This window comes from Sprattus sprattus (genome assembly GCF_963457725.1).
Source record: "Sprattus sprattus genome assembly, chromosome: 12".
Classification (NCBI taxonomy): Eukaryota; Metazoa; Chordata; class Actinopteri; order Clupeiformes; family Clupeidae; genus Sprattus; species Sprattus sprattus.
In genome coordinates, this window is record NC_137910.1 from 6007229 (window position 1) to 6017991 (window position 10763).

The following is a 10763-nucleotide window of genomic DNA, read 5'->3' on the forward strand; positions in this document are numbered from 1 at the left end:
GGGTCCAACTGATGGTGCTCAGCAAGCTAACACCCCAGTTACGGGCTGAGGTCATCACCAAATACATCAACGTGGCACAGGTATCCCCACAGAAAATATACGCAATGAAAATGTTCCTTCTTCATTGTGGAAGTAGGGGAGGTTACATGAGGATAAGAATATTTTATATGAGCAGTCTATATAATGGACAGTACCAGTCAAGTTTGGACACACCTTTAATTTTTTGGAGAAGTGTTTTCTTTACTTTTATTATTTTCTACATTGTATATTAATAATGAAGACATTTCAACTACGAAATAACACATATGGAATGATGTACTAAACCAAAGTGTTATCTACCATGTAAAAAATAATAAAAGTAAAGAAAAAACTTCTCAAAAAATGAGAAGGTGTGTCCAAACTTTTGACTGGTACTGTATATATACTACGCACATACTTAAACTGCACAAGGGGCATGCAGCACTGACAAAGTATTGAATTGAAGTTCAACATAGGCAATGCTGTGGTGTTTCTCATCTGTGTCATCTGTGCTACACATTGGCTGCTAAATGGCAAAATGGAACCCAAGTTTGCTTAGGAACTGGGTCAGAGGGAAGAAGTTAGGGAGTCACTTCTTTGGATGTCTTTGTCCCAGATAAGGGTAAAGAGATATTTTCTGTATGAAAGTAGTTCTGCATATGAACCAAAACTCCTAACTCATACATTCTTTTCCCCCATTGCACTCCACTGACCTCCTTGAAAGCCTAGAATATGTGTTTTATAAGTATGCAAAAAGCCACACACTTCATATAACAGGAAATTACTTGAAATGACCACCACATGGAGTGACACATTATTTGAAAACAATACACTCACTTATGGAATGGATAGCTCCTTGTACATTAGGATTTAATTTTTTCAAGTATATCCCTGATTATGCAAACAAGCAGACAGCACTTAGATTACTTAAACAGCTCCAGTCCATCGTTCCTTTCATCACTCTCGGAGAACAACAAGGGCTTAAATGCTTCATGACATTCTCAGGGCTTTGATATGGTGATGGGCAGAGCGGAGACAATGCCCTGAGTTCTTACTTGGCTGGGGTGGTCGGCCATTACACGGCCCAACGAGAGTGCAGATGTTTCAAAAAGCAGCCACTGGAGGGACAAAAAGAACATACGTTGAATATGTGTGTGTGTGTGTGTGTGTGTGTGTGTGGAGGGGACTGGGGTTGGGGTATGGGTCGGTGCTCGAGTGCTGATGCACTTCCATCTTCCCCTCGAGATGATGTCCAAAACTGAAATAGCTGTGTGTAAAACCTGTATTGGCTGTTGGAAGTGGGTAAGCATCTTACTGTTGTCTTTTGTGTGCGCTCGGAGTTTGCACGGGGAATAGACCTTAATGTACAATAGATGTTCCATGGTGGATTTATTTTGGTGGTCAAGTGATCGCTTATTGATGTGGATGGGTCCCTTCAGCTTTCATTCGCATTGTGCAGACAGATGTAAGATCTCTGTGAGGGTCTTAGAGGGCAGAAGAGGAGATGTCTGGTTTTTGTGGTTCAACATCTGTTTTTTATTGAAATTTTTTGCTGAGATGAAACCAATGTGCATTATTGTGTGTTGGCTCTCCATGGTCCCTTTGTTTTTTTTCTTGCTGTTTATCTCACGCTAATTTTTGCTAATTTCTGTTTATTTCTAGGATTATCTTTGATTCTATGATTCTCATTCATCTGTCTCCCATCTTTCTCTCTTCTCTCCTCCTCTGGAATACCTCTTTGTTGCTGTCTCTTTCTCCCTCAGAAACTTCTTCAGCTGCAAAACTTCAACACTCTGATGGCCGTGGTCGGAGGCCTAAGCCACAGCTCCATCTGTCGCCTGAAAGAGACCCACTCCCACCTTTCTCCAGATGTCACCAAGGTACGGCACCCTCCAGGGGTCCTGGGGCTCATGGGGGGAAGTGCTTCAGTACAGCTGAGATGACTGATACATCAGGCCCCAGGGCCTACTTGCCTGGTAGACGCAAAATTGAGAGTGATGTGGACTTGTTTTAATTTGTGCATTGAAACAGGCCTTCTCTTGTTTATAGAAGAAACCATTTCAGATTTCAAAGATGCGTTCATATGGTTGTCAATGAAAAGTTGAAGGGGTCTATTTGGCAATGAATGAACCTACTATTAAAAAAGTATTTAATGAATATCCTAGCATCTAGTGGCTAGCATCTATAATACTCCTGCATGAGGCAAAGTGTTACTGCACTTGTTCTTCTTCTTTTGTCTCATCCTCTCCTGTCCATATATCTCTTTATGGATCCCTGGTACAACATGTGTTGTGTGTTGCAGCTGTCACCAGCCGGTTGTGTGTTGTTATTGTATCCTGCTGCTCAGGATCTATGGTTGCTGTTAGTTACATTGTTTAGGTGAGGTTGTTGGGTATGAGTCCTTGCATGTAACAGTGAGAGGATTGGCCACTGTGGGAAGTACCCAACCTATAGCACAAGGAATATAACATCTTTTCCTGTATAGAACTAATATATTTACTAATATAGTTTATATATCAATATATATCAAAGTACTTTATTGTCATTGTCACAAAGACAACGAGACAGTAAAGGCAGCAACAGACAGTTAGACATCTTAGGATGCTGTGAACATTATCTTCCACAGCTAAATAATAATAAACAAGAATTAATAAATAGATTAATAAATATCTCTGACGCAATATATCTATACATTGAGGTGCATCAATAGATGCAGGGTAGAGTGTTAAGTGTGCAGTCCATGGTGACCTCTGTGTCACTCTCTCTCCCTCTAGATTTGGAATGAGATGACAGAGCTCGTCTCCTCGAACGGGAACTACTGCTCTTACCGCAAGGCCTTCAACGAATGTGAGGGCTTCAAGATCCCCATCCTCGGGGTGCATCTGAAGGACCTGATTGCGGTGCACGTGGTCTTCCCGGACTGGGTGGAGCACAGGAAGGTGAACCTGGTGAAGATGCAGCAGCTGTACATGACCTTTAGTGAGCTAGTGGCGCTGCAGACGGCTCAGGCCCAGGTGGAGCCCAACATGGACCTCATCCACTTACTCACGGTGAGGGGGCTGCGCACAGACGCACTGACGTATGAGAGTTTTACACGTTACGTTATGTGCGATTGGTGTGGCAGCAAGCCTAGCACAGCCACAGACACACACACAAAAGACTCTACACACACAGACAGGAGACACAAACTCTATCGTTAATTATCGGACAACGTGTGTTATCGGCAAACGTTCGCGTTGTTATGTGAATCCGTTATTAAACTGAAGTTATAGATTGTTCATCATTATTAAACTTTGATTGTTTAACAGAATGGCCGATCGTTGACACTGTCCGATAACATGTTCTCAGCCCATCCACTTTACCACAGACTGACCCAACATGCTCTACGTACACAAACACATGCACCTTCATGCATCAAGGTGTCCCTGTTGCTAACCCACTGTCCGACTGTCTTCCAGCTATCTTTGGATATATACTACACCGAGGATGAGATTTATGAACTCTCGCTGGTGAGAGAGCCACGCAATCCCAAATCACTAGTAAGTGTCCTCTTCACTTCCTGTGGTAACACACCACTCTCATAATACTGTTCAACAGGGACGTGCACAGGAATTTTGAAGGGCAGTTGCTCTGCCCTGGAAAAAAGGGGCAACATGTACATTTTTGTCACCGCCGCTGCCACGCCCCCGTCCCCTGATCGCAAATTTTGCCAATATCATTTTAAACTCTCACTAACCGTTGCTGCCACGCCCCCGTCCCCTGATCGCAATTATATATATTTCCTTCTGAGGGGCAACTTCAGTCGAGGAGGGCAAACGGGCATTTGCCCGAGCAACCTTAGCCCACTCCTGTGCACGTCCCTGGTCATGACATTCAATGGGAAGTTCTGTGTACATTTGTGAGGCTTTGTGATTGACACAGCCATTTTGTTGGTGCTTGGTCTGTCTCTCTCCTCCCCCCTCCATGTCTCCCCTCAGCCCACCTCTCCCACAACTCCCAACAAGCCCCTGGCTCCTCTGGACTGGGCCTCTGGGGTGAAGACCAAACCAGACCCATCAGTGGTGAACAAGCACATCCGAAAGGTTGTGGATGTAAGTGCCTATGCATAGAGGTGATATATTATATATATACATAGATATACATAGATACATATTATACATAGAGGTGATATATTATGAAGTATTTTTTCTTCCAATGTTTTGGGAACTTTGTCAATACTAGATTGTGATGTTCCAATCAACAGTAACTTGTGAGTTTATTTTTGTATGAACTGGAACTGTTATATATGCGGTGTCACGCTGCTTATTTGTGGAGAGAGTGAGTGTTAATGGAAAAGTTTAAGATGTCTTTAGTATTGGGTGAACAAAGGGTAACAAATGTGTCATGGCAATTTTAACAATGTCAGTCCTGATTTAATCATTCATGCTGCCAGTAAGAGTTATTGTAACCCTCCCTCTCTTCTCCCTGAAAGTCTGTGTTTAGAAATTACGACCATGACCATGATGGCTACATATCGCAGGAGGACTTTGAGAGCATTGCTGCCAACTTCCCTTTCCTGGATTCTTTCTGTGTTTTAGACAAAGACCAGTGAGTTCACACTTGCATGCCTCTGATGAGACTCTCATTCCCTTTCCATATTTCTCATACACACCTCATCCCATCTCATGTCTTCCTCCTTATATTCATGAATATCTCTACTCAACTACTTCTTCAATGCTAGCTTCTCTAAACCCCTTTACAGCCACAAGCCTATACAAAACACAGACAGATAGAGAGAGAGAGAGACACACACACACACACACACACACACACACACACACACAGACACACACACACACACACACACACACACACACACACAGACACACACAGACACACACACAAACACAGACACACACACACACACACACACACACACACACACACACACACCACACACACACGCACACACACACACGCACACAAATAGAGATCAGAGATAGAGCAGAATCTGTGTGTGAACCTGAGCTTTGTTTGTAAAGTGGTATAGCTAAAGCAATACATTGATGACTTAGAGAGGTCAAGGCAAGACATGGTGAAGCAAACAGGGACACTGTTAAGTTGTTGAGTGTATTGTAGTGTGTGTGCGAGAGAGAGAGAGAGACGCTGTATAAGTGCAGTTAATTTTATAGCGCTATTAACATCATGACCAGCAAATAAATCTTTATCTGGTCTTTACGAGATCATCATGGGGTAAAACCAGAACCAGCCTTACAGTCATGCCTTAAATGTCAAAACAATGTCACGCAGGGCCAATGAATGTTGCTTTGATTTTACGAACGTCACAACCACTCTTGGACAGTCACTCTTGGCCTTTGCCTTTCTGTCATTGCGGGTGGAAAGGGGAGTCTAGTTTTATTGCAGTCCGTCAGGGGAGACGGAGAAGAACACACACAGAAGGCCCCCTAGTCAGCACCTAAAGTGCCCTGTGGTCCCGAGAGTTTACAAGCAGTATTACACCGAGGGTTCCGGGCTGAATACCTCTACCCACGTCATCCTCACCTCCCTTAACCCCTCTTCTTTCTTGCAGTGTTTTCAGTCGGATTTTTTGTTTTTTGTTTCCCTCAGGGATGGATTGATCAGCAAGGACGAGATGATAGCCTACTTCCTGCGGGCCAATCCTCTGCTGCAGTGTAAGATGGGGCCTGGCTTCATCCACAGCTTTCAGGAGATGACGTACCTGAAGCCCACCTTCTGCGAACACTGTGCTGGATTTGTGAGTACTTAATAATAATGATAATAATAATAATAATAATAATAATAATAATTATTCATTTTTTTCATTCAAAAGAATCTCAGAGTGCCTACTTGCAGGACATCTTCTTTACATTCTACACAATGTAGTATATTGAATGCATAGATTGGATGTATAATGAAATTGTATTTAATATTAGCATACACTATATGCATGTATATACAAAGCAATTGATTTTGTTGCACTCCATAGCTGAGGAGAATAGTTTTTTTTTTTAATGTTGCTGGAAAATTCTACATGCAGTTAATTTAAACACAGTACACCCCCCAAGCACAGACCAACAGTGGTAGCCAGGGAGGAATCATGGTTACTCACCAAGGCTGAGTTAAGCCCCCTAGGTCACCCATGACCTACTGGAACCCAGTTTACTCACCACTCAACGAGAGGGGCAGCATACGTGGACAGAGAGCTGCCGTGACTGAGGGCTATATTGGTGAACTTTATCAAAACAACACTGATTCATTCAGACAGCATGATTGTAAAGAATTCATTATTTTTTTTACGATAAAATCCACATTTGAATGTTGGTAATGCAGAGGGGGGGATGACAATAGCAGGTTGTTCTTAGGAACAAGAAGAGTATATTTTCCGTTTTGCTCTTTTTTTTTATGTTTCCTTTGCCCCGTTTGCCCAGGGTGTTTCCATTTACAAGGTAGAATGTCCTTTTCAGCTGACTAACACTGCCATGTATTTTGTATTTCATTGTTTTAAGAGGTTACCGTGAATGGTCTTCTCAGATACATTAAATACTGAGTAAAAAGTAGTGCAAAACAGTACCCTCTATCTGAAACACACAGTCACACACAACACACACACACACACACACACACACACACACACACACACACACACACACACACACACACACACACACACACACACACACACACACACACACACACACACACACACACATTCAGTGTGCAGGAAGGGTGTTGAGAGGAATTGTATCCTGTTTATGGCACAGTTGTGGCCCTGCCTCCTTTCCCCTTACGTCCATGGGTCTGAATCTGCTGTGATCGTTCTCAGGTGCAGCCTCTCACACACACACACTCAGTGTTAATCTTCAGCCTAACCTAGTTCTACCCCCTTCTCTTTCTCTCTGTCTCCCCTGTCTGTGCTCATGTGTCGCCAACAGCTGTGGGGGATTATCAAACAAGGATACAAATGCAAAGGTAAGCTACCACTGAATGGAATTCAGCAGTGGACACAATATTGAACTACACTAGACATTATTGTGACACAGCATTGAACTATACAAGACATTATTGTGACACAATATTGAACTACACTAGACATTTTTGTGACACAGCATTGAACTATACAAGACATTATTGTGACACAATATTGAACTACACTAGACATTTTTGTGACACAGCATTGAACTATACAAGACATTATTGTGACACAATATTGAACTACACTAGACATTTTTGTGACACAGCATTGAACTATACAAGACATTATTGTGACACAATATTGAACTACACTAGACATTATTGTTCAACTTTTCTTGTTTGGGTTCATGTTCAGATCTGTGTGTTCTTTTGTCAGACTGCGGGGTCAACTGCCACAAACAGTGTCGGGAGATGCTGGTGTTGGCTTGCCGGAAACTTCCACGCTCTCGCTCCCATGGCAGCGTGTCGCACGGGCCGCTGACGCACAGCTCTCTGCCCAGCAGCCCAGCCTTAGCCACCTGCAAAGGTGAGGGGGTGGAGGGGGTGGGGCTGGGGTTAGGCCTGCTTATGGGCCTATGACAAATACTTTTTGTCATTTAAGTTTTTTATTTGTTTCAAAGATGTAATTCCATACATAGAGTTTACTCATATATGTTACAAAACATCTCACATTTTAAAGGGGAAACACAGAAACAAATAATACAAAAATTATAGTTTTATGACATTTATCACTATGACAAATACTTAAAAAAAAGTTATTGGTGAAAATACATCACGTACCATGAAACCCATAAGTCGTTTTTGTATATAGTTTGAAGAACTGAAGTTATATTACTAAACATATGAATGACTTTCATAAGTTCAGCATGGGAAGAGAGCTGGCAGGCTATTGTATGATTTGCCACTGCACCAACACATGCCTGCCCAGTGCTCAGTGCTCCACATCAGCATTGGATTTCTTTTTTCATGAGAAGGGTGGAAGAGGGTTGTGTAATAAAGGACGAAACATTTGAGGATGTGTTCAAACATGTCGAGGTTAGCCCTGCCACCAGAGACCCAAACTCCTCGTCCACTCATGCCTGAGGCCCACTTAATCACAAATGTGTGAGAAAAAGCCGAAAGAAAATGGGTTCAGGGGAGATTCCCCATTTACTGAGCAGAGGCCACAGCTGTAAAACGAAGCAGCACAGCGTTGTACAGCAGGACGGCCACTGACAGCAGCAACAGTATTTCACACTTTATTTTCACATCAACTCAAGAGGGACGGATTTCTGCTTTTGGAAACAGCAGTTGTCTGGATGGTGCATCTGTTTCTGTCTAACCCCCTCATCCACCTTTGGAAATGAAATGAGCCCTAGTGACTAGTGACTATGTTATGGCAGATATAGTGACACACACACACACACACACACACACACACACACTCTGAATTCGATCTCTGCATTTTACCCATCCAGGGTAGTGATACACACAGTGAAGCACACTAACCCGGAGCAGTGAGCTGCTTTTGAGCGCGCGGAGAGCAGTGCTCTACCACTTCTCCCGCCCACATTTTTCCTACTGGTCGGGGATTGAACCGGCCACCCTCTGGTTACCAGCCCGAAACCCTAACCAGTAGGCCACGGCTGCCAATCCCCCATTGGCCCCTAGACGGCCCTGCCAATCACTCCCTGTCCTCTTTAGTCCACCCTGTATCAGCACCAACATTCCACCGCCTTCCACCTTCTCAACCATCAACACTACCACATCCTGTTCATTGCACCCCCACCAACTCCACAGATCTGTCCCACCTCAATGGTCAGGTTTTCTTCCCATTCCACTCCATCTTACCCTACCGCACCTTAAACAATACCCCATGCCCCTGTACATAAATGGCCTACGAATGGGTCATCTGGTCTAATGCTAACTTTAACTCTTTCACACCTGCATACCCCTGCATCTTCACAATGGACTTTAGTCTTCTCCATCTATACCATATTCATTGTAAACATGCAATGCTATTGTACGCACTGTGACACCTCAAATTTAGTTGTATGTAATTTAAGCCGGTGGAGCTGCACTATGTTGTCTATTTATTTTATCTATTTATTTTATTTATTTTTCAAATTTGTATTATTTAATTTTTTTTAATGTTTATGTATATACTTGAATCCTATTCCTACTACCTTGCTGCTTTGACAATTGAATTTTCCTCACAGGATTAATAAAAGTTTATCTATCTATCTCTCTCTCTCGCTCCCTTCCCAGATGATGATGAGGTCTTTGAGTTCCCCAACGTGACCCCCGCGGGCTCTGATCTGGAGGGTCAGCAGTCCATCACGCTGATGACCGGTTCGGCCCAGAGGATCTCGGTCCGGCTCCAGCGGGCCACCACCAGCCAGGCCACGCAGACCGAGCCGCTGTGGGGCGACCATGGCTGGGCTGCAGGGGACGGGGGCTCCCACACCTTCCCCAAGATGAGATACCGGCCGCACCGCAAGGCAAGGCATTACATTCATTCACATTTAGTCATTTAGCAGACGTTTTATCCAAAGCGACTTACAAGGATGTATACACATTTGACATTTTTACACTGATGGCACACTGCACATCAGAAGCAATTAGGGGTTCAGTGTCTTGCTCAAGGTTGCTTCGACAGGGAATCGAACTAGCAACCTTCTGATTACTAAACGAGTTCTCTACCTCCTGTATCGATGTCGCCCCACAGGCCTCCAAGAGCAAGGGCTTCGCCCGCTGGGAGAACGAGACGACGGGGGCGGCCGGTCAGCCTCGCAGCCGCAGGGACTCCCAGGAGCAGACGGAGGGGCCGACGGAGGTGGTGGCGCACAATGGCGTAACCACACACAGACAGAAAACAGATGTCCCAGGGGTAATGGAGGTGGGTATTGTCTGTGTATTTGTGCGTCAGTAAACCAGGAAAAGGTGTCAGAACATATCGGCACAGAGTCGTCTCAGTGTAGTGCCTTCTTCAGTGTGCTATTTACAAAGACTTCTTTCAAAGCCTAAATACCCACACGCACAGACAGTCCTTCAAGCCCAAGCAATGGCAATTCACAAATCATGTGTCATTCAAGGCAATGAATATCTCCACCCAAAGGAACATAACAAACATAAACAGAGATATAAATATCAAACATCATCATATGGACAAGCAATAGGCTGGATTTATATAACACAGGTAAGGGACAGGTCCTTATTCATACCATTAGGCGTCACTGTATTTAGAGTAAAGATATACCTGACCGCCGTCTCCATTACACCTTGTATGAAAAGTCAAAGACTGAAAGCTAGTACATATTGAACAGCCTAAAACAAACTAATATTTTAAGGTAAAAGGCAGAATGACGTACAGTACATCTGTTGATGTGTCCTTGTGGTTCATATGATCATGTGATTCTCATGATCTCCACCTCTTGGAGACAGATAAACAATCTCCAGGCCCATTAACGTAAATGAGTCGGCATCCTGGCCTGCAGCATTTAAATGTCTGGCAACTGATGACCTTTCACCTTTTCTGTTAATTGCAAATTTATGTTAAATTCTAGTTTAGTCATTTTGTTTTCCCTGCGTAATATTCCGTACTTGTCGCTTTGGATAAAAGCGTCTGCCAATTGAGTAAATGTAAATGTAATATGAACCACAAGGACACATCAACAGATACACTGCAAATGTAGGTTAGCAGTACAGTACGTAATACTGCCCTTTACCTTAAAATGTTTGTTTGTTTTAGGCTGTTTAATATGTACTAGCTTTCAGTCTTTGACTTTTCATAC

The 10763-nt window shown here is 43.5% G+C and overlaps 1 protein-coding gene across 4 annotated transcripts in view; it reads left to right on the forward strand.

Moving 5' to 3' along the window:
* Positions 1–10763, forward strand: part of rasgrp3 (RAS guanyl releasing protein 3 (calcium and DAG-regulated)) — a 28250-nt gene that overhangs the window by 12137 nt on the left and 5350 nt on the right. For all 4 annotated transcript variants that reach the window (XR_013968840.1, XM_080848346.1, XM_080848345.1 and 1 more), the window contains exons 7-17: positions 1–80; positions 1782–1898; positions 2793–3068; positions 3477–3557; positions 3996–4109; positions 4490–4605; positions 5626–5773; positions 6951–6987; positions 7367–7516; positions 9238–9470; positions 9698–9868. The exon at positions 1–80 is cut by the window's left edge and continues 94 nt beyond it. Coding sequence is in view for 3 of the 4 variants with exons in the window: in XM_080848346.1 (XP_080704472.1) it covers positions 1–80; positions 1782–1898; positions 2793–3068; positions 3477–3557; positions 3996–4109; positions 4490–4605; positions 5626–5773; positions 6951–6987; positions 7367–7516; positions 9238–9470; positions 9698–9868 (1523 nt within the window). In the remaining variant the exon portion in view is untranslated. The remainder of the gene's footprint in view (positions 81–1781; positions 1899–2792; positions 3069–3476; positions 3558–3995; positions 4110–4489; positions 4606–5625; positions 5774–6950; positions 6988–7366; positions 7517–9237; positions 9471–9697; positions 9869–10763) is intronic.